General features: G+C 41.9%; 2 protein-coding genes across 2 annotated transcripts in view; one reads left to right on the forward strand and one right to left on the reverse strand.

Annotated features, from left to right (window-relative positions):
* Positions 1-1,136: 1,136 nt before the first annotated feature.
* Positions 1,137-3,114, reverse strand: LOC128894670 (CDK-activating kinase assembly factor MAT1). Its single transcript, XM_054156577.1, has 2 exons — positions 2,505-3,114; positions 1,137-2,431 (listed from the first exon to the last, which is right to left on the reverse strand). Exons 1-2 carry the CDS (start codon positions 2,626-2,628, stop codon positions 1,593-1,595), a joined length of 963 nt encoding a protein of 320 aa, XP_054012552.1. The 5' UTR covers positions 2,629-3,114; the 3' UTR covers positions 1,137-1,592.
* Positions 3,115-5,156: 2,042 nt separating this feature from the next.
* The window catches only part of LOC128894676 (lachesin-like), a 45,222-nt gene continuing 24,190 nt past the window's right edge, over positions 5,157-26,188 (forward strand). Inside the window, exons 1-4 of the mRNA XM_054156589.1 lie at positions 5,157-6,111; positions 7,774-7,943; positions 14,955-15,165; positions 16,012-16,139. Of these exons, the coding sequence (XP_054012564.1) occupies positions 6,072-6,111; positions 7,774-7,943; positions 14,955-15,165; positions 16,012-16,139 (549 nt within the window). The 5' untranslated portion in view covers positions 5,157-6,071. The remainder of the gene's footprint in view (positions 6,112-7,773; positions 7,944-14,954; positions 15,166-16,011; positions 16,140-26,188) is intronic.

A 26,188-nucleotide genomic window follows, 5' to 3' on the forward strand; every position in this document is an offset into this window, starting at 1 on the left:
CATCATAGGGCTATAGGTTAGTTTTGCGTAACTGTTCCTTTCCAATTCCATCGAAACATAAACCAGGGAGTAAAGAAGATGCGTTTCTAAAAAACATCAAGAAACATACGTATTATAGCATACAGATTGTAATAACATACATACATGGAAGATGTCTCAAGATGTCACACGTCGCATTGTCGTCTTCACAGTTCGAATAATAGTTGCAGACTGAGTCTATTAGATCGAGAAGATTCTCAATGTATGCAAACAACGACTGTACCAAACGCATTGTGTCGGTGTTTACGAGTTGTAATTTCCAAAACTAATTCTTTGAAATTTCGTCATTGTAAATAAGGGAACATATTCTATACGTTGTAGAATAGAGTATGCTTCTTGATATTATAACGAAACAATTATCAAAAGTAACAAAAAGCATTACGGATAATGCATTTGATACGAAAAATCCAGTTCGTTTGGTAACCAAGTCTACACGAAAACTTTAAAGAAGGAAGTGCCTTCTTATGGTTGAAGACCAAACCATGGCCGACAAAAACCATTTGTTGCTCTGTCGATCAGAGAGGTAAACTATATAAAACTCTTACCCTAAATTTAATATTCCTTCTGCAAATACACTGTTCTATATAATGTGAAACAAAATAATCAGATCGTTACAAAAGAAAAATATTTAAAGAATCTCTTAGGCATCGAAGAAACCACACCTCTATCGGTTAATGATCATCGCTTGTTAATGTTGATACATCCAGAAAACACGATATTCTCCCCGGACATATTGTATTTGTTTACATAGAAAGAAAATAAACTCGTTTAAAGGAGATTTTTGTTCCAAGACTTATAGAGGTCCTCTTTTGACTACATTGGTGTCACACGCGACATTATCGGCTCGGGATGGAACGCGAATGCAACGCTGTTAGCGGTGGAAATTAAAATTAAACCTGTCGACCGTTACTTTTTCCAAAACTATAAAAAAACTAAAGGTACCCGTTTAATAAGACGTAAGATGTAATTTTCTATATAGATTATAACAATATAGACAAGTTGTCCATTTATAGGACTACATGTCTTCTGTGATCTACTGTAAATATTGCAGCAGTATCGGTCGGTAGTACTGTATTGATTTCAACGAGTAACATTGATAATTACGAAAGTTATATTTCAACATTAACATTTTCATAAATAGCGATACAAATAATTTATAACATATCGATCGTTGAGAAGGTGGATGTACGTAAAACATAAGAGATGATAACGTATATCACAAGATTTAACAAAATGAATTTTATTTTGTGGGGAAACGGAAAAATGGTTTTTCTTTGTAGGTATTCGATGAGTGGCCAGGTACTGAAGTTGTACAATTTTCATGGTATACATTTCATGCTATATGCGATACAAAAATTAGATAAATACACAAGGCACGTGTACCTGTAATTAGTAATTATATCACATGCATTTAATCAACTTGGCATATATTTCTTGAACGACAATTAGTCGGAAATTCTGAGTTGCATATGACAATTCGAAGAATTGGAAAGTACTAGCCTATGTACAAAACTATAGGTATAGTTTCCTTGGCGTTAAAACAGTCTATACAGTTATACACTTGTAAATTCTGTTTGATGTTGCGAGGGATTATGGTATAAGCCAGCCATAGCTTCTTGTAACGCCCTTAAACATGCAACATGTGCCTTGAATCCACCTGCCCTTTCGGAAGAAGATTCACCACGTACGTAAGCAACGTAACCACGAGCTTGCAGTTCTCGCCAACCAGGTGGTGTTGGGCCATCGGTTGATTGTCGAATAGGAGTGTAAGAGTACAAAGGTCCTTCGTCGATTTTTGGCACAGACATATAATTCTGAGTTCCTTGGTTGCCAAACTTTATTCCTGTGCTAAACTGAGTAACTTTAGAAGTTACCGCTTTTGTTTCCTTTTTAGATGCTTGTATAGCAGATGCAAATGTTTCTACGATATTTTTTGCATTTCCTTCAGAAAATGTAAGTTCATCTATCAGTGCTTCCTTCTCTCGAATCTTTTTCTTTTTAGCTTCCATTTCTTCTTTAACCAATTCCATCCTTCTCTCCTCTTCCTTCTGCTTCTCCAACTCTATCATTTCTTCTAGCTCGTATTCAGTTCTACCAAGTTTAGATTTGCTTTTCGTTATTTGCTCTCTGTTGTCCTTCTTGTACTGGTCTATCTTTTTATTTGTTTCTATTACATCAATGTCGTTAGTTAAATTATATATAATTGTTTCAATTTCTTCTAAGTAATCGTTGTATTCTCGTAAAGATCCAAAGTCCTCTTCCTTTTTATTAAAGTCCCGAAGTATCCTCTTCCTTATGTTTACCTCTTTCTCTACCATCGGATCCTCGAACAATTGTACACGAAAATTTGCTCTACGTAAAGGAATTCTGCATTCTGGGCAAGATCCAGAACCTTTACAAGTACATTATATATATTAACATATTTATTTCAGGACATTTCTTTAATAATGTACAAGCATACTAACCTTTAAGAAACAACAAGTCTACACAGCTTTCACACAAAGTGTGTCCGCAAACGTTTACCATCATTTTCAACGATGGATTCCGATATTTGGTAGTCTTGCATCTTGGACAAGCTTGATCATCCATTTTTGCAAGATATTAAGAACAAGTATTAAACTTAACGCGAACCTACACTTATGTATTTTAACAGATCGATCGACCGGTTAACGAGTAAAACTATTTACAATAAAACGTATGACATAATTTCAACGTAGATTCAAATTAACTGACGTATCGCGTATAAACAAGCATTATAAAAAGAATTCAATCGTCACATTTCGTTGTCGTACGAAAGAACTTGCAAAATCACCGACCTGCGACATAACCTACAATTAAAACTCACGCCATACCGTGCAACTTGAACCGACTCGAACTAAAACACGAACAAAATCGATATAGAGAAATGGAGCGCAACGTGTATCGATAATGCTGAAAATGTTTACGACCGCGACATAAACTGCAATATCTGTAAAGCATGAAGTACGATAATAATCGTACACAATTGCTGACAATTGCAGTGCATTTCCATTCGCTCTTATTGATTGATCGAAACGCGAGACTGTCGATAAACGGAGTACTACAATCTAAATTAAAGGAAACACGCATACTACGAAATTTATTACATGTACATGTTTTGTTTTATTTCCAAAGTTAAACTTTGTTCGAAAGTACAGTTTACTTTAAAACACATTTCCAGCTGATGCCGTTCAACTCGGAGGATTCGAGGATACGATTTTTCGTTTTTCTTATTCCCTCTTAAATGCTGCACACGGAAACGTAAACGCATTAAAAGATAAACTTGTCGATGAAACGTGCACGGAATGTTTTCCATTCAGGGGGAGGAATCTTCGCATTTTCCGAGAAAGTTTCGATCATCGAGCGTCGTTACGTGATTACCGAGGCAAAAGAGACGGAAAAAGGAAATCCCGGTGAAAAGAAAACTCGAGTCGAACCCCTTGAGACCGAAGTCGTACGTCTCTTGTGCGTTTCACTTCTAACGATTTGGGCCATCGATTTTTCTTTCAATTCCAACGTGTAGATTGTACATTAAAAAGTCGGCAAGAAAGAGATACAATGCATGTCCATTATGCAGGAAAGAACAAAGGGGTGGTATATGCTTTGGTGCCTCTCGCAGGACTCCCCTGTTCCTTCTCGGTGATGTTACAGACACCCATTATTCAAGCCTCGGAGTAAGACCGACGCGACATTCCGTAAAAAATGCGCAACGACGTTTCTTAAGTAAACGGAGTTACTCTAAGCTCGGCTATAGACCGAAGCACCCCGAAATTTCCGAGATTAAACGAAATCTTGTTCCAACGGGATTTCCTAAAGTGAGCACCTCATTATTGTGTTTTCTCGTTTCATGGAAATTCGCATAAATACACCGCACCCTTTAGCGTTTAAATTTTGGGAAAATTTAAATACGCTGCTCGTTATACGTACAGAGTATACTCTATTAAGTTAATTCAAATCTGTATAGAACTAGTACACATTGAGCAAACAAATTTTTAGCCAAATTAGTTCGTAGATAACGAGATCGCTAATTCTTATCTGACCAGTAACGAATTAAAAGTTAACTCTGTACTCGTTAATCGAGATTTTTATTAAGATAAGAATTTTGCCCATCTCTGTTCGAGACTCGCCAAAGTAGAACCTCGATTAACCGTTGTAATGGGGCTGAAATTGCCACGCATAAAAAAGTTTCACGGATGAAAAAGCGAAATGAAACGATTAAAAAGAATTACTTATTTAATCATTGTCTCGAGCTTCTCGAATTTTTTTATTGTTCCCTTCACGGGCATTATATCATTCTCTCCTGTGTTACAGATTCCGTAACAGGTTAAAAAAATTTGTTGCAGACTTAACCTAATAAAAATGCCGGGTATAAAACATTAACCTCTCAGAGAATGTTGTACGTTAGTTTCCCGTATACGATCCCATAGACAGACCCGTTAGAAGCATAGTAAACAAATATTTACAATGACACAATATAAGAGAATTTTTGTATATTTTCCATAAAGTAACTCGTCTCTCGAGAGATCGAAATTAAAGTTTTTGATAATCTACTCCATTACGCAAACATCCCCAGAGATTAATTCTCTTAAACATCTCACTTTCACCTAAAGCCCTGTCATCTATACAGTGTGTCGTTCGTGGCAATCAACGTGTTAAGGTTATAAAGTAAGGGATAATCGAACTCCGAACATATTTTTTTATCGAGCAAAATCGACGGTTTAGTCGGGATTCAATGGTCAAAACACTCGAGGAAACTGCCGATCGTTTTGTCGACTGGCTTTCGTTCGTGTCGCGAAACGACACGATAAGCTCGATTTAGTCGTCACCGGGAAGGAACGAGGCGAACGAGTAGCTCTGCTGCATGATATTTGTTACGGTAGACGAGGCGTATTGGTGCGTGACACGTGTACGACAACGACGACACTAGAACGACGATCGGCTCGACATGGAATTCGATTCTCGACTAGGGATGCTGCACGGTAGCGCGACAGCAGTATGCGTGCGTGTAATAGAACCAAAAGGGATACACGCTTGCGCCGGACGGTGTCTACCCCATCTTCCCGTTGACTTCGAGAGAGGGAAAGCGGGGCGTGTGCAAGGACAGATGGCAGGGCGTCTCTCCCGGGCCGTGTCGCATGCACTATCAGTTTCGCTCGGATGTTCGTACACGAGTTTTATCGCGCTCTTCCACGACGTTCGCGTTCGTGAAAGTCGTACCGTAGACACCCTCGTTCTTGTTGCACGTTCTTTCAATCGTGGAAATTAAATCAACGTCGTAAACGCGAACGTTCCGCGAAGGCGAATCGGTTTTTGGGTTAGGGAAAATAGTGTCGTCGTCGTCGGGGGCTTCCGATGGATGAAATTGCTGACAGTTCAATTTGCATAACGGAAATGGTTTAAGAAGAAAATAGGAGACTGATCCAGATATTTCTTTTGTTCCATCAGGCCTTTTGTTTTCCATTTTTTTTTCTTCTTCTTTTTTTTTTTTTTCCCCCAACGTGCACGGACTGATCGAACGATCGAACACGTTCGTTGGTCAATTAACCAGTAGCAAAGGGAGGAATGTGGTAGCGGGAACACACGAGTGGAGCGTGTATCGAGGAAACCAGAGGACTATGGGAAAGAAGTATCGGGGACGTTTTCTATGCATGCCTACACATAAATTGCGAATTGCTGTGACATAATGGCGACATCGAGCGAAAAACCCAAGGAAAATCGGATGGTATCGATTCGTCCGATACTTTCGCCCCGCGATTTCGATTACGCGCCTTTGTCCCGAGATGCAATATAGAAGAATCGTTTCTGGATTATTACGCCGTGGTAGGAGGAGATTAACGAAGCGCAGGAAGGGATAATTCGCGATTAATTGGCGAGTGAAAGTCGTGGAAGAGCCGGCGACGCTGTGAAATCCCATTGTCGAGGAAACCGAGAGGATCGCGGTGGGTGCATCTTCGATAGAGCGAGGGATACATCGTACAACATCGTGAATCGACTATGAGAGAGAAAAACAAAAAATGAAGGGTGTACTGTTTGCCCTGAGTCTGTTGTTTTCGGGTAAGTACACGAATCACCTTTGAAATGTTAAAATTCAGGAAATCAGGAATACCGTATCACTTCTAAATAATCCGAGTGCTATTTCTGTCGAGTAGGCGTGCTTTAACGTTTCGAAAGTAAGCAGCGATTGGTATTCCTGGACTTTTTTTAATTTTTCCACGATGTACGGAGAATGTAAGGCGACGAGGTTGTTCTTTCGCGCGAGACGAATGACAATTTTCATTCGTGGTACGTTTAATCCTCTGTTGCATAATGTGCCCGAGTAGTCACACAATGAAAACAATTCCCGTTGACCTCTTCGTGTCCCGGAATCAGTCTCGGCCAGTTTATGTTGGTATCGCGATGTCAGCTGCGTGATTCATTTTCTCGGATTGTATTTTGCAGAGTCAAGTAGCACAGTAGTACTCGTGATTGTTGCAAATATAAATACCACCGCAAATGTTAAATCGTACGCTTTTAAATTGTACAGAAATATTAGAAACGAAATATTAGCCTCGTAGAAACTTTCACGAGTCTGGCAGTCAGCGTGTTGATGTTGGTACATCGCGTCCAACCGTGTTACCGGAACAGTTTGAATTAAATTTCGTACACGAAACAGACTGACGTGTATACGTTAATAAAAAAAAAAAAAAAGAAAAAAAAAAAGAATACTCGTCGTTCAACTCGAGTATTAACGAACGAATAACTAAATGAACAAGAAATATACCGAAACGAGAAAATCTGAACCACGAAAGGTTAAGTAATAAAGCCATTCGATGTAGGATTAACACGTTGACTGCCAAACCACCACTCGTGAAACTTTCTGCCAGGTTAAACTTTCGTTTCGAAACAATTGGAAACCACGTAATCTAACATCCGTCGCGGTATGCAGTTTCGTAATCTCTAAAAATTCACGAATTTCGTTCGAATTTATCTTCTTTCCCGGCGATACCTTCGGAATAATTTTTTTTTGTTTTCTTTTTTTTTGTTTTTTGTATTTCATTAGCGAAAAGCCCCGGCACGCGTAGATGAGTGGCGCGACGGTCGGTGTGTTAATAATTCGTTTAAGGGAACGCAGGTAAAGAGGCGGTGGGTTAGGTCGGGACGATATAAGAATAAAAATGCCGGGGACATTTGTTATAACAACGCGGGTGGAGCCCGGGCATCTTTCATTCTCCCGCGGTGCCACGAAGAAACAGAAAACGACTAAAGGGTTCGCCGCGACGATACCTCTCGCTCACTGTCACGTATTATGAGATAAAGTAGTTTCTGAAACTGCAACCAGAAACTTCAGCGCTCACTTTAATACTTTATGACGAAGCGTAGCGGGGTCTGTGCACGAGTGAAGGGGAAAAGATATATCGCGACTTTTACCATCGGACCGACGGTTCGAGACACGTTAAAATGATTTCTTACCGGTCCCGGGCCCGCGCGTCGTTCTAACCCGCGCGATAGTTTCGGTGGTAAACACCGAAGGAGTTAACAAAATTCCGATAACGAACGACGGCAACGTGGCGAGCATTTCTCTTGCTGTACCGGTCCGTAAGCACTCTCCACGGTGCGACGAAGCACGGGATACAACCTCTCTCGGGTCAAAGAACAATCCGCCGCTCCCCCGTCGCGCAATCTGAAGATTGAAAACTGGCCCACTTGAGAACTGGTCTTTGTTGTTTCCCTTATAAGCGCAAGGACTCGCCCGGGGTACGTCCGATCACGGAATGTACGAGAATCGTGCACTGGAGACGCTCGATCGGGGACCATACTTCGACGTTACGGCCTCTCGCAACGTCACAGCGTTGGTCGACAAGACGGCCACGCTAAACTGCAGAGTTCGTAATCTGGGCGATCGTACGGTGAGCGACCTAATATTACCTATGAAATAATTGCGTATCGCGTATTTATTTTATGTGTCAAGGATACACCGGTTGCCTTATTACACTACCGAGTGTCGCTAAATTAATAAACATGTAACCTTTCCGTACATTTGTACCAAAGTGTAACTAATTTACTTTTTACATCTTTTGGACGGCATTCGTCTTACAGCTAGCTTATTTTCATTAATATTAATGTAACGCAAGTGTCCGAACGAGGAGTTTTTTGGATTTTGGAATTTTTTTATTTCTTGTTTTTTATCCGGGAGTAAGGATAATTATTTAACTATAATTCAGGAGTTGAAGTTGTATTTATTCTCAAACATTCGTATTAACAATTAAAACTAGTTTTTATTAATCTGACTTGATATTTTCCAATGAGATTTTTTTTTTTTTTTTTAAACACATAGTACCTTTCCTATGAAACAAGTGTATTATTTTAACCTCTATTTCCAGCCCTTTCTACCTGGCTAGTTTCTATTCGTTTCTACTTTAGAAGTACTCTGTGCTAAACTAAACACCGAGATAGCCGTCTATACAATTTTTCTCTAAATAATTTACTTTTTATCAAAATGTTTGTTCTTATTTTAAGGGGTTAGTCGCAGTCAGGAAAATGGAAACGGATAGTTTCTCGTGTGTGTGTGTTTTCTTTAGGTATTAAGTAATCATTTTTATTAATGCAATGTAAATATATTACAAAGTATGTCTTAAAGAACTATAAAAAGAAATTTTTGTTTTAAAAAAAGGTTAATTCATTTCGTCATAACAGGCGATGACGTAGACGATGATTTAAAAACATAGATTTGCGGCGAGCAAGATTTCTCCACACTGGTTTACCTGAATATAAAAACAAAGGTAGATTTCGAAAATGTATCAGACTGACGGGTCCCTGATCGAAGGATTTTTTATTTTCTTGTATACTTTTCTTTTTATCCAGCATTGAATCGCTTAATTTTAGCGAAAAAATTGAACATCAACTTGAAATGTACGGCATCTTGTTTGAAATTAATTTTTTCCAAAATCCTTCGTTCAGGCACCCGCTAGACTAATCTATTTTCGAAATCTACGTTTGCTTTTATTTTCAGGTAAACCAGCGTAGAGAAATCTTGCTCGCCGTAAACCTATGTTTTTCAATCATCGTCTACGTCGAAAAATGTTTTTTAGTTCTTTAAAACCACGCTTTATAATATACTTAATCGTTACTTATGGAAAGTATTATTTAATAACTGAAAAAAAAATCATAATAAAATGTCGTTTTTCCTCTTCCCGACTGCGGCTAAACCCTTAAGTTATCACTGTGTTACGAAGCATTTAAGACTAATATTTTTATGCGACGCCTCTTAACAGCGCGCTGGGGTAACGTTAATTATAGCGACGGGACTGTACAACGGCGGTATTTATCGGCTGTCAACAAGGTTGGAAATTCGATAATTCGGCGAAATGTGTATGCATATAATTCGTTGGTTAGTAGCTCTATAGAATACCGCGCACCGTGTACAAGCCACCCGTTAAGAATACGAATTAGTAAGGGTCTGAACAAAGGGATCACATCGCGGATAACGCAATCTGATACAATAGAAGTTGGCCCATCAAGGGGTAACTGTATAACAAGCTGGAACGAAAGTGTTTCGCAGTACGTTGGGTAAGAAGGTAAAGTTTCGTTTTTTGCATCGCTTGTTTGTAGCCTTGTTCTCGTATTCGTCGAAAGAATTGAAGTAAAAATTGAACACTTCGCTCTTTTTTCTTTCTTCTTCTTTTTGTAGTACGCACGGGTGAACGGTTTTTACGTCTCCCTTGAGATTTCCCTCTCGCCAACCATCGCACACGTACAGTCGAGGGATGGGCATAGTTTTCATTCGAATAAAAGAAACTCCAAGTAAGCGATAAAAGATAAACAACTTTCGAACCGTTGTTTGTTCAGTTATAATTGAAGTCTGCGCTACGTACTCGAATGCGTAATCAATTTAACTTCAATTAATTCATTTAGAGAGAAACGTGTGTATATCGTTAAGTGCGTTTTATTAGTATTATAGAAACGTAACCTCAATTTTAATTAGCCTTCGCACGGCCTGCGACTAACAAGGAACACCACCCAATTGACCAATCTCCAATTTTCACGAAACTTGGCACACGGATAGAGCACTAAATAATATTAAACACGTGTGCTTTCCATTGGCTGGTGTTCGCGTTCGAGGGATTATAACTACCCTCGCAATTGCGAACAGAGCAAATATTTGGAATAATTTTTTCGAAAAACAGCCATTTCGGCTATGGTATTGCCGTGACCGGGTCAACAACGTCATCAAAGGGAAATTAACAAAAAAAAAAAAAAGATATGAAAAAAAAAATTTGATTTTTCACCGGCGACTACGGGATTGAAATAAAAATTGCATCGAGTAATACGTGGCACCGCGGTACGTAGATTGCAGCCAATCGGATGTTTATATCAAATCGACGTGATTGGTGGCGCTACCTGTGCCACTTCGTAAAATTTTTATTCGAATCCGTCCAATATTTCGATAAATTATTCTTCTATATGTTCTTAAACGTCTCGCTGAATCGCTTAATTGATGAAAAATGTCGGAACGTACCGTACACAGTTCTCCATTTTTGTATCGTTCCTCGTGGAGCAGTATCGATAACGCTTAGCGCGCGTTGTTTCCAGAAATGGATTTTTTACCGTGGGAAAAAATTTCTCGGTGAAAAAGAATCACGTTATCCTGAAAAGCGAAGCATGGCACGTAACAGCGTGAATGGGAAGAAAGATCACGCAGCGCGGTAAATACTGGCATCGGTGCTCCGTGAAGCTACTTATGGCGGTGGGATCCCCCTGCATAATTTATCGAACGGTGCCTTTTCAAAGTCGCGTGTCTGTTGAAAGTTTTAAACGAACGTTAAATTTTCATACGAGCCACGGGGGCCCATCATGGTTCGGCTTTAATTGCGAGTAACATTTTAAGCTCTGCTTGAATTTTAAACGATCCGCCAAGGCTCGTCTGGCCAACTTGCGAAGGGTCCAACCGCTCGATAAGTATCCTCCGATCCTAGATTCCTGACGAACAGACCAACTATTGCAAATTAAACGAACGCCGACCAATTCGCTTTACGGCAAACGCGATTAATTACGTTCGCAGATCTTTTACGTTCCTAGACTTTTCGAAGTTGAGATTAATATTTGTTTAGCAATATTTGGAAGCAATCAAAGAAAAAGTATCCACGCTACACGCGTATAAAAACATATTTGCCACGTAACCAGTACCGAATAACGTAGCTTCCAAGTAAACGGCGCTCGAGTGTCATGCGACCTCGGCAAACAGGCGTGCATCGAGGCTTCGACTGCCTCATGTATGTACGAACTTGGTCGATTCTTCGAATTTCGGTCGAATATTCCCGAGGCACGTAGTCAAGCTTACCATGGAAAATTCCAGAGAAGGAATCGATGTTCTTTTGCCCTACAGAGCAGAGAGCAAACGGTCGAGTACTGAAACGTATGTCGCATCTGTTACTTCTTACGGGGGGTGTTTGATCCGTGAAACGAGCATCGGATATTAAAATTGACTCGGATTCGCGAGAGCATATAGATTTTAATCCCATCGCTAGCGGTTAGTGGCAAGGCTCCTTAAGCAAGTGGAATTTAAAGCCAACGGTGGAGTGTTTTCATCGCACACTGTTACCCGTGGTGGTCTCGTCTCATTAATATTCCTTTGTGAGCTGCCGTACCGATTATCGGTGCGTTCTAAATACTAATTTATAGCCTATTTAGATACGCGCGCGACAGGGCGCGAGTAACACACAATTTAACGAGGGGGCGGGGGGTAACAACAAATGGCATTAAACCATCAGCGTGCAATCAATGACACACGCTGAAGGCCGTGAAGTATGATCGTTTCACCGGACTCCATGACTACGTGTGCATCGTCTAATGCATATTCAACGCTCCTCTCCCAACACCTCTTCTACCCTCCATAAACACACGTTCGGCCCGATACCCGTGTGTGTACACGGGGTAAAAAGTTTTGTAACGACGGGGTTAACGTTTAATAATTATTTAGGCGACAACAATCGGTGTCCAAGCGACGTAAATTGATGTTTGCCAACGTATCATCTTCTTCCAGCAGTGTTTCTCAATCTCATTTCACTCCAGGCATCCCGTTTATCTCCTCAACCCAGTCCATCGTTACCGGTTTTTTTTTTTTTTTTTTTTTATTTATTTATTACACAAAATTAAATCAATCAGCACGTTGTAGTATTACACAAAACTTAAACCTAGATACGATTACTATATAAGCACAGTATACATGTTAGTATAACCATCGTTACCGTTAATCGCTAGAGATCGTCGCGCGTGAATCGTTTATTCGTAATACACGATATTAACAAAATAAAACATCGCCAGCTCGAATATTCGTCTTTAATACAACGTGTATCCGCTTAACATTCTCATTGTACGCTTTTAATAACGCTAATGCTTTCACATGAATTAAATTTCACATCAAAAGAACCGGAATGCATAGCCATGCAATGCTCTTTCTACATCGCGATGGGCTTACGAAAGAAAAAAAAAAAAAAAGAAAATAACACCATAATCTCATTTAGAAAAATACGAAATTAAGGACTCCGTTCGGAAGTTTAACGCTCGGTTAATAAAAGTTGAGAATGAATTTGTTAAACTACGCGCACGCTTTTAAACGAGACCGGCGTATTTTAAACAATTTGACAGGCTCGGCTTGGAATTTGAAAGCTGGGGCTTAAACTTCAAAAGGGTTTTCCCTGGATCATTGTGAGATTATTTTTCACAAAATTGCAAAATTTCGATGCCGGCTATTTTTTACGGGATTACAAAGTGTTCCGTTAATTGTGTTGCGGAGAGTATATTGTGAGAGTATATTGTCGCATTATTGGCATTGTTTACTGAAATCCTTTCGGCGGATGGCGGACCTTTCGCTAACTTATCAAATATCCGGTTATAGCGTTGTAGGAACGCACAGAGTGCCACTTCTCCTCGTAAAATCGTGACGGTTACGAGTTTTCCATGACAGGTAGAATTTGATAAAGCCAGGTTTAACCAAACATGAACTGGGAAATCCTCGGAAAAACAATTTTGCTGTGCGACAGTGCGACAAAAATTGTTTTTCAATAATTGACGAAGCTTTTACGTGGTGTAGGAATTAATTCTGTAATTCTACGTTCGATCATTTAAAACTTTAATTTAATTGGACAACCCAAGTGTCAACCCATTATGAACATCACATGCAGCGTACTATTTCGCTTATCGTTATTCTTCTACGATTATTACAACTACTTGTTGTACTTGTAATTTGTTAGAAGATAAATAAGAAGCAAAATTGTACAAATTTTAATGGCCATCAGGTTGAGACTTACAGTCGGTGTAAGAAGTATTCGTACAGCAATCGATTTAAAAGAAAATTAATAAGAAAAAAAAATACACAAGAGGTTAACATTATAAATACTAAACTTTAATTTACCCAAATTCTACTCTAAAAATATGTAGGAATGTTGGTTAATTATTTCTTCCCCTAAAATTTACTAATAAAATATTAGGTTGTCCAGAAAGTTCGTGGCCAATTTCTAAGAAACATTCGAAGACACATTTGCATTTTAATATATATTCATTGAATTACGTAGGTGTCATTTTGTTCCACAACCTTTTCGCATTTTAAGGGATGTATGGATGTTATTTATTTTCAACCACATCGATAAATTCAGACCTGTACCACCTACCAAAAATCGACATGGACTTTCCGGACAATCCAATAAATATATGAAGTTTTATTTCGAATTGTTTCCTGTACGAATACTTATTACACCGACTGTAGGTTGAACTAGAGTTACTAAAAGAAAATAATAATAAATGCAAAAGCAGTAGCCAGCAGTTGAATTGGTCGACTGCTTCTCCTGCTTTTAATCAAGTTTTATGGTTTTGTTGGGCAGCACGTTACGTTACATAGTATAGACGTAGCTTTATTCGCGACTCGTAAGAAGTACGGCCCACTGGGAGCCATGTGGCTCCCGTTGAGAAACACTGCGCTGGAACGCCGAATTAATTGCAGTTATTCACGGTATCGTTGTCGCCCTGGTAACAGCACACTTCTTGCAAAACGTACGTGCACGTACGCGCCATCGACGCGAATCTGCATCGAGCGTTTTTCACGCGTCGGATAATACGCGAGAGAATAAATACGTTACAGTTTTTTTTCTTTTTTTTTTTTTTTTTATCTTTTCGTCGGGACACTGCATTGTGAATTTATACCGATGCTTCGTCTTCCGTCTGCGGAGGACGTTATTGTTCGAATTAAAGCCAGAAAATACGACGGCCTCAAAAAGCTGAAATTATTCGACACCGTGAAACGTCGAAAGAAAATAATCTGCTAGACCATTCCGGCACGTTGCGAATATTATTTAACGTTGCGCCTGACAGACATCAGAGAGGGTATCAGCTTCAATCGTTATTCATTCAAACGCTAATCCTCCGACGCGAGTTCAATTTAATGTTTAAATGGATTCGCACGCAAAATTGTGCAGCGAGCACAAGTTGATCCGCTTTGAAAGCGCTTTCCGTCGATCCGTAAGAAATGCTTCCACTTCGGTCTTGCTTAAATAAATCATAGGCCTTAGCCACCTGTAGTCTTCGTTTAATCAAACTTACAGCTTCGCCCGAACAATTTCGAATAAACTTTTGCCTAGACGAAACGTATCTATGCGAAACCATTTATCCAGACAGTCGAATACAAGGGAATTGTATTTTGCGTGATAAATATTCCTTTCGAAAGTATCGTTGTTCGATAGAAAAGATTTCATGATATTTATCGATCGATACGATAGAGAAACGAATCAAAGTTCGAAAGGGAGGTTCGCGAATCGAAAGAGGTTGAAAAATGATGACCCGCGTAAGAAAATAAATCAAATCGGATTGTTCGTAACGGCCAGAAAAGTTACTTTCGTAATAAATATTTCTTGTGTATGATCCAATAGGTGTCCTGGGTGAGACACAGGGATATTCATCTTCTAACCGTCGGCGTCGAAACGTACACCTCTGACCAAAGATTCGTGGCGTCGCACTTTCCACGGACGGAGGATTGGACGCTGCAAGTGAAATTCCCTCAGCCCCGTGATTCTGGAATCTACGAGTGTCAAGTGTCAACGACGCCGCCGATCGGTCATTCCATGCATCTCTCGGTCGTCGGTTAGTTCGACACCTTCTACGTTCTTGTTCTATCCCGCTGTTTGTTTTCGTTTCGCCTTCTTCCAGCGGAATCGTTCATTGGTCTTGTTTTCACCGTCGTTACCCGTTTATTTTATTTTCTCCGAACGTCCATCAGGATTGCGTCTAACCTGGCGCCGGGCGCTCTCGCGTTTCCCGGGAAAATCGAGCTTGCGTTACAACGGTTTTCCAATTCCGAATCTGCTTTGAATTTCAATCAAACGGTTTTTTCTCTGGTTCCGTTGCCTGCAGCCAATTTGTGTGTTGTCCGTGACCCGGGACGAATCTGAGAATAATCAAAAGGACACGATAGCGCTCGCCAGTGGTGCGCAACCTTTTTTTCGTCATCGTGAAACGATACGTTTCTAAGCGACGCGACGTACAATTTATTCAGCGATGGGCAAAAGTAATCGCATCTTTCCGAGTTGCGTTTACGAATACGACCGTATTTTTAAACGTTCACAGTCGCAGAAATTCTTTACCTCAAAGCCGACGTCAGATTCGTGTTCCTCGCGTTCAAAAACTTCGAAAACCATGCTTTTGTCGAAATAAAATTTTTTTAGAAAAGTTACCCTATCTAGGCTCTGTTCGACGGGCACGAATTTTAATTGAAAATTTTTCGTTTCCGATTTCGACGAATGCATGGTTTCCTAAGTTTTTTGGGGATGAGGAACACGAATCTGAAGTCGGTTTTGAGATAAAGAATTTCTATGGTTGGAAACCTTTAAAAATACGGTCGCAATCGCAGAAAAATTTGTCATTACGATTTTGCCAATCCCTGAATTTATTTAACCTCCGCTCACAACAAATGTGTTTTTCTGTGTTTAGAGCCTGTGACGTCGATCGTCGGGGAACCAGAGATGTTTATAAACAAAGGCAGCACCATGAACCTAACCTGCGTGGTGCGTCACAGCCCTGAACCACCCACCGCCATTTACTGGACCCATGATCGCGAGGTATCGCATTTTTCTATCTCTTGATATTCGAATTTAATTGGAATGGAAGTCGCGATGTCGCACGACTCGAATATATTAACGACAGAGCGTGGCCGTTTAACGGGCAATTTTGACGAATCGCGTTTAATCGAGAAAGTTGTGCAACGGAACAAAATGGCGATAACAGCGAACGAAACTTTCCACGTGGGGGGTGTGTTCGTGTATCGCGAACATTGTTCGCGACGCGCACGTTGAAGTAGTCGTATCGGCCACTTGATTAAATAATTTCACCTAACTAGGTTAAAGGAATATTTGAGCAACGCTCGGCCAGGGTTACTTTTCAGACCTTTTTTTTTCACCACCGATAATGAATATCCCGTGTACGCGTGCATTACCGGATAACTGAGAGCTATGCTACGCGCACGCGTTCACGCATAGATATGTACATGTACAAACATTTGAATTTGCGAATAGGATAGAAATTATTCAAGCCGCAGTTTATGAAATGAATTATTCAATTATTTCCCAAAGAAGCGGTTACCATGCAGCTGGCTGGCAGAACGAACGGTTGTATCTTTATAAATTTACATGCTCGTTGAATTTTGATTGCGTTGAAATTTCGGAAAATTTCCCGTCGACCTTTCGGACACTTCAAGGATATTCGGTACGCGGTACAGCAATTTTTATGGTATCTTTTATTTCGCTTTTTTTTTTTTTTTATTATTATTGATATTTCACTTGCCATCGCTCGTTTAGTATTCATTGCGTTTACCGTGCCTTCTCTTTTAGCAGCTAGCGAGCCTTCAACTTCAACCATGTGTCCGTATACACAGGGCGGGGCAATGCCAACGTATACAACGGATTTCCAATTGGCGAATTCACTGCGATTGATATGTTAAAATCAGTAATTACCCTACTCAAATTATTATGGACTTGTTTGATAAACGACGTAAACGTATCAAGTGGCAGAGACAAAAGAGCATTTCACGTCGAATTAACGATGATTACGAATGATAATAATTAAGAGTGTAATAAATGCATGCCACCGATAAATAAACACTCGTCGCGGGATTTACGAACGACTCACTAGGGATCCCAATGGGCACCGGGAATAAACGAATCGCGAGTTTGCAACAACCTTTATTAATTTAACAGATGTAAATTTAACAAGTGGAAGTTTGAACGCAACTGGTGCAACATGAATTTGCTTAAACAGACGTCAGACTGAAAGACTGACTGAACTGACTTTGGAACTTGAAACTAACTGCCGAGGAAACGCAATGGGTTTTGAAGGACTCTGAAAGTAGAGTTGGGTGGGGAGAGAAAACGGGGCAGGATTTCAAATGTTCATGGATACGAATATAAAGCGAACGACGAAAGTACTTATCATCTTATTTATACTATAGGTAATAGAATTTTTTATGTTAAATATACTCTTGACTTTATTATTCCGTTATGGTACTCGATCCTTCTGAAGTCTCTCGGTCTTGGCGACGCGTTCTACCTTATAAAAATCCCCGCGAATAGTTTGGCCAGAGTTTAAATCGAGACCTCTCGGTTGCCGTAGATTCGAAAAGCACATTTCGAACGGTAAACGGATTACGCGGTATCGTACCTCTCTTTGAACAAACTTATACAACTGCCAGTCGGAACACAATACGGACGTAATATTACACGGTTTGCTCGTTATCGACCGCTGTTGTTATTATTATTGCAATAATTATTATTAAACCACTTCAACGCGCGCGTGTGGGCGTACCGATGAACGCGCCACGGGGTAGCGTACGTGCATATGAAAATGATATCAGAACCTTAATTTCTTTACGAGGAATTTTTACTTAAAAATAATAGGTCGATTATCCTATTTGGTAATTTCCGCTTCTGCTTACGTTTCCGTTATTCCGTCTAACAAGTAGACATCGTCGAGGATTCCGCGAGCTCCGGGGCAATGAATAAAACTATCTATCCAGTCATTCGCGCCCTTTCCCTTTCCCTCGCCATTGTGCATCTTCCATTCGAACACTCCATGCTACTTTTTTTTTTTTTTTTTTTTTTTTATTCTTTCTTTCAATTCTTTTGCACGTGCTCCCTTTTGTTTTCCATCTTCTCTACATTCTTTTCTACCATCCCGTCCTTGCTCCCTCACTTTCGACTTCCTCCTCGGTTACTCTTGCTCTCGTACCACCGTTTCTCCGTCTCGCTCCCTCTCGGCCAGCCGCATTGTCTTTCCGTCCATCCTTCTTAAGAGTGTCAGTTCTCTCTGCCAGGCCTCGCGCTTTGTGTACCACCGCGTCTGTCTTTACAATTCGCAGCAGTTCCACTGTCTTTCACATTTTTACCCCCGTTCTCTCTCGCGCCCATTATCTCTGTCACCTTTCTTACAACACACACACACACACACCCCCCCCCCGCACTTTTCCGCCTATCCTTCACATCATCGCACACACAATTTTCCAACGGCGTTCCACTCCGTCGTTGCCGTCCCCCACGCCCTCTCGTTTTCTCATCTTTTCTATCCGCCACCCTCTCGTCCCGTTTCGCTCCGGTCTATCGGCACCGGCGTAGCGACGGGATCAAAACCAACGCGAACTCATGCATTCGACTATCAGTTCCGTCGCGCGAGCATCGCCTCGAACGCTATCCAAAAGAAACAATATCGCAAAAAATTGGCGCCGAAAATTTGGCAACGATCGAGCAACCCATTCAACGAATGGAAGCCTTTCTTATACACCATTCCGCCGTCTATCGCTCGAATCAGGTATCAGGCATTGGTGCTACGAACAATTGAAAATTCTGGTCAGGTAACCGTGGCTGCGCGTGAGGCAGATCAGTCAGAACGCGTTCAGTCCAGTGGCGGCCAAGGCACGATAGATTTATCAACGTGAAACGTGTACTTACTCATGTAGGTGAAAGCACTACGTTCTTGGTGCAATTTATGAAAAAGCACACGCGTCACGTTGCACGACATTAAATCTTTCTACCCGTGACATATCGAGACTCACCCGACGTGCTTTTCAAGCAGAGAGACCGAACGCCGTTTCCGATACATGAATTCTCTCCCGAAGAGTTACGGAGCGCAAGATGCTAAGAGGCAGTCTTCTTCCTCTTTCGCTAGTCAGAGGTCAAGGGGTTGGCGACGCCCTCCATTCTTCTTAATACTACTTTGTCTTACGTAACTTCAACGTTGTTTTAATACCAGGCTTGCAGTATCTCTTAACTCTCGTGTCTGTTTGGTCGGGATCTGCTGGTCCTTTTTATAACTCTCGAGACTTAGCAGAGCATGAGACACGCGTTACGTCTGCCGATGGACGTGTCTCCTCGAAATAGAAAACTCTCGCCTCGTCGTCGATGCCTTCGTTAATTCGGCGACCGTGTTTGCACGCGGAGGAGCTAATTCACTGCGAATACTATTCCTAAGTGCCTCTAAAGAGTTTCGAGTCTACTCGTCCACCGTTTCTGTTTCTCGAAATAACTGTATGGACACCGAATCCTGTCGGGCTGAATAGAACTCACCTGTATTGTGTTTCGGTCCCATCGCTACTACAGAGCCTTCTATCTCTTCTTTGTCACTCCATCGCCAGGCTCCTCTTCCATTCCGTTATTTATCTCGCCTGGTCCCCTCCAGACTCTCCGTGGCATTGTATCAGAGTCCTGATCCCCCGCAGACAGTCAACACCTGCAGTACACCCTCTACTCCATCCTGCTTCTTTCGCAACCCCTTCCCGGTGCTTTCTACGTTCACCTTTATCTCTTTCGTTTTTCTCCCCCAAGGGTCTACTATTTCAACCATTCTCCTCTCTACCTCTACGCTCCGTTTTTTGTCTTTCGATTATTTTTTTGCCTTTCCTTTTTCCTCTCTTTCTTCCTTCCTTCCTTCCTTTTTTTTTTTCTTTTTTTTTGCGGAACCATTTTCCCCAGCCACCGGCGTACAGGGATGCGCCGGCAGCGTTTCATTCATCGCCCATCGGCTCCCCAACGTTGTTTTCCACTCCTTGCATTCGTTTCGCCGCGCTTGTAATCGCCTTCGATCGAAAACTAAACGCTCGTTTCGTGTGGTCTACCGTTTCCCTCTGTGGCGATCCGAACAGGTAGGACGTTTCCAGCTTGATTCGCGTTTTCGAACCGTTCGCGATACCTGTTTCTCGCGTTTCGCGACGATTTAACGCACGTCTCGTACGAACGGCACATTTTTCGAGATTCCTGTTTCGTTCGGAGCTTTCGTTTAATGGACAGAGACGAGGGATGAGAGCCAGGCTGGAAGAACTGTATCGAGCAAAAGGGCGAAGTTCAGGAGACGCGAGGCTCTTGCACGGTGTAACCCAATTGGATGGAACCTAACCCGTTTTGGATGAGGAGCTAGGCGACTAGAATTTGTAATGCAAATTACGTTTCATTTGATATGCAAATAAGAATTGATTTAAACATGAGGTATTGTAGGAACCGAAGTTATCGAGTTTACTCTTGTTAGCAACGTTTCTTCATATTATTTTAAACAGCGCTGATAAAGAAGCATCCCGGTCTCGGTAGATCGACCCGTATTTACCTAGGAGCAAATGGAGTCGACCGGTCGCTCGTCCCGTAAAAATTGTAGCAACGGTCGCGTCGGTATAAATCTGTTTCTTTTTTTTGTTCCTTCGGCGTCGACGCAGCGTTGAAAGCTATCGGCTGATGAACGGGACGTTTTTCGAAGCTTCGATTTTGGAATCACCTCGAGTGCCCTTGTCACGGCGGCTTTGATTGCTTCGATGTCATCGTGTCACGGGGTCCTTTTCATCGGCATTTTCAGTTTTCGAAACTGAAAATAATCATATCACCTGTCGCCGTCGAATCCAAAAACTAGTTTCCCCCTCTGAGCTGTCTCCGACCTTCCGTAATCCCACGTAAACCCGAGTTCGTGTCTATCGACATTTTCAAACTTTGATGTCGCCCTTTTATCAGCGTGTGTCAGCATGTTTCTGAAGCAACAGCATCGCCAAAGAAACTATCTGCCGCAACAACGATTAGTTGTAGTTTCTCACCATGGTCATAGTTGGAAGCCTATGTTTATTCTACATGTGGGTCATTCCATGCCAAATCGATCACTTTTGTACCTACACGGCGCCAGGAATGTCGTTCCAATTGAAATATGTTACTGTCCACGCGAAACTAGGTGAGGTTTCACTCGTCGTTTTGCTATTTTCGTAATTCCTTAAAAAATATTAAATTGGCCTGAAGAATTTTTCTTAGACAAGAAATTACAGTCGGTCCCATAAACAATCGTACCCTTTGTGTGTAATTTGTTTAAAATTCACTTGGCAATATCAAAAGTATCATTCAATTTAGTGAAACTTCTTCGATCTTTTCCTATCATTCGTGCAAATTCAGAGACAACCATCACCGCAAACCGACCGAATTTTTTTGGCCAACCAAATATTACCTTTAAACTTGGCAGCTTTTGTACATTTTCGCGTAACCGTGATTTTTCGAAAGAATTTTTATTCCCGCGACCGTCGAACCGACTTTGGACTTTCGAAGAATGAAAGAGGCTCGCGTGTCGAGGAACACTTCAAATTCGACGGTTTCCTTCCATAGGTCGACGAGCCTCGACGACTATAAATTACAAGCCCGAGGTCGACCAACCAGAAACCTTCCCTGTCTTCTTTCGGATACTTTCCATTCCTTTTCCTGACTTCTCACTTGCATTTCCGTTTCCCTGACTTGCCCTACATGCATCTCCACTTCTCCCGTAATCCCTTCCTGCAACGTCTCCGTATAATGCCTGACTAACCACACCCAATTCCTTCTCCGCGACTCGGATTCCACCCGCCCATCGAAAACTTTACTTTTCCACGCTTCGAAGAACTAATCCAGACGTCGAATGTTATTCCAAATAATAATGGGCCCGCACTTACTACCCGCGCGTCCAATTTGCTCGTTTATCTCCTAGCAACAGAAATTGAGTTCTATCATCGTCCCGGCAGACTATGCATGCATTCACCCCCGTCGTCTTTCGCAGTTTTCTCTACTTTCAGTGGCGCCGTTGCAACCATTCCCCGTTATTCTCTTATTCAGTCTCTCGATATTGTTCTTTCTATTCAACGAGGCAATGAATCAATTAGCCAATAAAAAAGTTTCTCCTCGCACCTTTTCTCGTTCCCCCCGCCTTCATCTTTTTACCTTCTCGAACTTGGTCCATTTTTACTTCTCAACCCGTCCTTCCTTCTTTTGTTGTTTTTCTTCTCTCCTTCCTTGCTTTCCCGACGCTCCTCGCCCTGTTTCGCACAGTTTCCTCTAGAACAGCGTCTCTCAGTCTGTTTTGTTCCGTCCTTGATACCCAGGGGGTCCGTGAACACGCCGCTGGGTGTCGACGAGCTCTATGACGAGAATCGAAGACAAACGAGGACAGGGGAGGATTCTAGGATTCATTTTCTTCTCGCTCCAACGTTTGTCATTGCGAACGACTCATTTTACTAATTGTGGCGGTGGACTTTAGACGTCTGCGGGAGTTAAGACTTCGTCGTTGTACCACGTCATCTCCATTTATAAAGCGGCGAAAGGACTGTGTTAGCTTTTGGAATGTTCTACAAGCCACGTAGTACAAGGTACAGATGTTTAGCCGGTTCGATTCCTAGGCCGATCGCACACGGGCGCAACTCTGAAACTAGTTGCATGCGACTAGGTAACACAAAGAATGCAAACGGTTTGGAACACTAATTTCAAATCGGTTGCGCCCGTGTGCGTTCGGCCTTATCGTCTTGGTTGCAATTTTGACAAATGAACGTAGCTAGGGTCCACGTTATTACGGTCCACGGTATAATAGCCACAGGCACAGTAAAACAATCTTGAAAAAATTGTTTTAAAATATATTTAACGTTCATGCCGTTACCCCGTTCTACTTTGATAGATTTGTCGGAAGTTTGAGAGTCCCTGTCGCGGAATATTCAGTCCCCGCGCGCACAGTGGCGGTGCAGCCATGCAGAACGATCGAATAGTTCGCTCGACGATCCATGGAGACTTATGAATCAATTTTTTAATCACTCGATTACTCCGCCGCGGTGTCTCCATCCGTCTTCTCCCCTTCCAATACCGAGCCCCGTCTCCGTGCCTATTACGTCCCCGGGTCACTTCGTTAAACTTCAACGCGAGCCCGGACCAACTTTTTCTTATTTTCCCGACTCTATTGCGCTTTCGGCGACGATCCTTTGTTAGACCCACCTCCCGTCCGAACGGGAAAAAAAATGATCATCCGTAGTCATTCACGGTCCCCCTCGAAGCGTTAAATTCATTAAAACGTTCTAGCCGAAAGTTCTTACCTTCCATAGTAATTGAATTCACCATTACCGAAACCCCATTAGGTGGCATTTTTGGTGGTATAAAGTTGGACCCAGGCCCTTTAGTGGGAACGGCCACCTAATGGAAACTCGATTAACCGCGCAGTCGGTGTAATATGGAAACTTGTAATAGAATCGAAAGATTTTTCGAACCCGAACCAAAGAAATGGGAATAACGTTACGCCGTGGCGTATCTCGAGCTATAACCCGATATTTCTTTATTCGGCTGACGATGATATATCTCGTGCTCGTAACGCCAACAAAAAAGCAGACCTTGTACGTCAAAGTCACAGTTGATTTAACTCAGAATTTTTCTAACGTATCTCCGGACGCGTAACCGTTCGCTTTTAATTTTTTGCGCCCCGTACAATCGCCCATGGCCGTTTCCAACGCAGGCTTTTGTTGCTAGCCGTGCTTTAGGGCGGTTTGGCTCGCCATCGAAACGAATCAACGATAAACGAATCGTCGGAAATTGTTGACGCAGTTTCGCGAAATACCTTGAAACTATCAGCGCTTACAAACGTTCCGGGAATCTGTTCAACGCGTAGCGTAAACGCGCCTCCGGAGTTCGGGGAATGGGATCAATGCGCCGCGATCGAAAGTGGCCCACGCGCGGCCATGGCGTTCGAAATTTCACCACCGAGAAGATTAACGCGTTCCGATCGGACGCGGGTCATCGATTGGGGTCGCGATACTAAACTCCCGCGTGCCGGTTCACCGGGCTACGATACTTCATCGCGAAGGGTCAGTCAGGGTCGCGCTACTTGACTGCTTTAAGGGACGATAGACCGCCGTAGATCCTGATAAGAGATCCGAGCAAGATGGAGTGCCACGCTGCCGAGTACTAATGCAGTGACACTTCGGTTAAAGATAGGGTTCAAGCATGGGTACTCGAGAAATTGAATCGAACCTGTGTTTACAATAGTCTGAGCCCTCGGGAGCTGTAGCTATGTTTGGTTGTAGGGAAAAGGTAATGGCAAACACTTCGCGGTACAGTAAAGTCGCTTTAAATGCACTTTCTCTACGACAAATGCACAGAAACCATCCCCACCACTGGGAGGTATACTCTTTGTTGTGGTCGGCAAACATCAGAAAATATCAGGTTGTCCCAAAAGTTTCTTCAAGACAACCTAATATAGAAATTCTACGATAAACGCACGAGTTTACAGGCGATCGTTAAAATATGGCAAATGTTTATACGTACAACCTAATTTCTTAGATGTTAATGTCGTAACAGTAATGGAGCAAAACGAACCATACGCGATTCAATAACGTAACATTAGACATAAAATATCGTGTATGTGTTACTATTTATGGAAGGAACTTTTTAAGCAACCTAATATACGAACTCTACGATAAACGCACGAGTTTACTGGCGATTGTTAAAAAATGGCGGACGACGAATCGGTATCGCTGAATAGTCCGACACAACGTCTAGCTATATTACTATCGAACAGTCTGACCCATTAACTGGTCACACTACTTCGCTGCAAGTGGTACGTGGCACTGCGATTCTCTGTTGATCCAGGTCGCGTTAACCGTGTAAAATGGTGATGAAATTTCATTTGGTTTATTTTTCCAATACTCCGGCGTCCGTCTCTACGGTGCGATTAGAATTTTTCGCAATTTCGCGAGACGCGAGCGGATTAAAAGAGACGCTCGGCTAATTACAATGTGTCGTGTCTTCCGGGCTTGAAATTTATATCCAGGGAATACTGTTTTCGAGGGGACTACGTTACCGTCAACGTTTCAACGAAAACCACGCGCGGTCGTCGCGTGCGTTAAGCATTCCGTTTCTTACTTAACGTTGCAACAACCATTACCCAGCGGCGTTATTAATAGTTGAGCACTTGACGACGGAAAATAAAAAAAAGTTACCTTCTGGTTCTCCGTTTCCCATGAATATTCCGAATATCGTTAAACCGTGCTCGTCTGTTTGCCGGCAGCTCAAAAACGGCTCTGCTGCGTGAGCAAATTTACCTTCCAGGGAACCGTTTCTTTATTCTTACTAATTAAAAACATCGACGCCGACCCGACGCCACGGCATCGTCGAGTCGCGTGGAAATTGAACGAAATGAACACCGATACCACGGTATAATTCCGTGTACCCGCCTTATCCTCCTTCTGCATCTCTTAATTAAAATGAAGGTGCAAGAATTTCTTGTATGACAAACATCAACTTAATTACATTCAATTTGCTCCGTCGTCGATGAAATTATTAGTGCCATCCTTGCGACTTGTACACGCGTACCAAGAAACGAAAGCAGACCAAATTTTCTTATCGTAATCTGTCGCGTTCTTCGGACGCTACAGAGTTTAAGAATCGATGAGATCGCGGAAACGGAGAGTCTCCGATGCTTCCCTGAGCTAAAGAGGCCAAAAATTTCACGGTAAGATTCGAGGAAAATTAAAACATTTACGGACTTCGCTCACACGTAAGAGTTGGAGAAATTGAAAATCAAGTGGGAGCTGTCCATATTTTGTAAGGTTATTTAATGCATTAATACCAGGACTACAAGTTTACTGCGATATTTTTTCTCATTCATTCTCCGAAATCTACATTAGGAGTGGTATCGTTGATTTCCCTGTCCTCATTGACTTCGTCCTCCTTCATTGGTTTGTGACGCACTAATTGTAAGAACCAATTGACCCATTTCACCCGTTTCATCCTCTCACAGCGGTCTTCACTCTATAACGGGACAGGAATTTCGGCTGTTCGAAAATAAAAAGATTTTCAATCTTGAAAAATGTCTACTCCTC

Source organism: Hylaeus anthracinus, unplaced genomic scaffold, assembly GCF_026225885.1.
Source record: "Hylaeus anthracinus isolate JK02 unplaced genomic scaffold, UHH_iyHylAnth1.0_haploid 4, whole genome shotgun sequence".
NCBI lineage: Eukaryota > Metazoa > Arthropoda > Insecta > Hymenoptera > Colletidae > Hylaeus > Hylaeus anthracinus.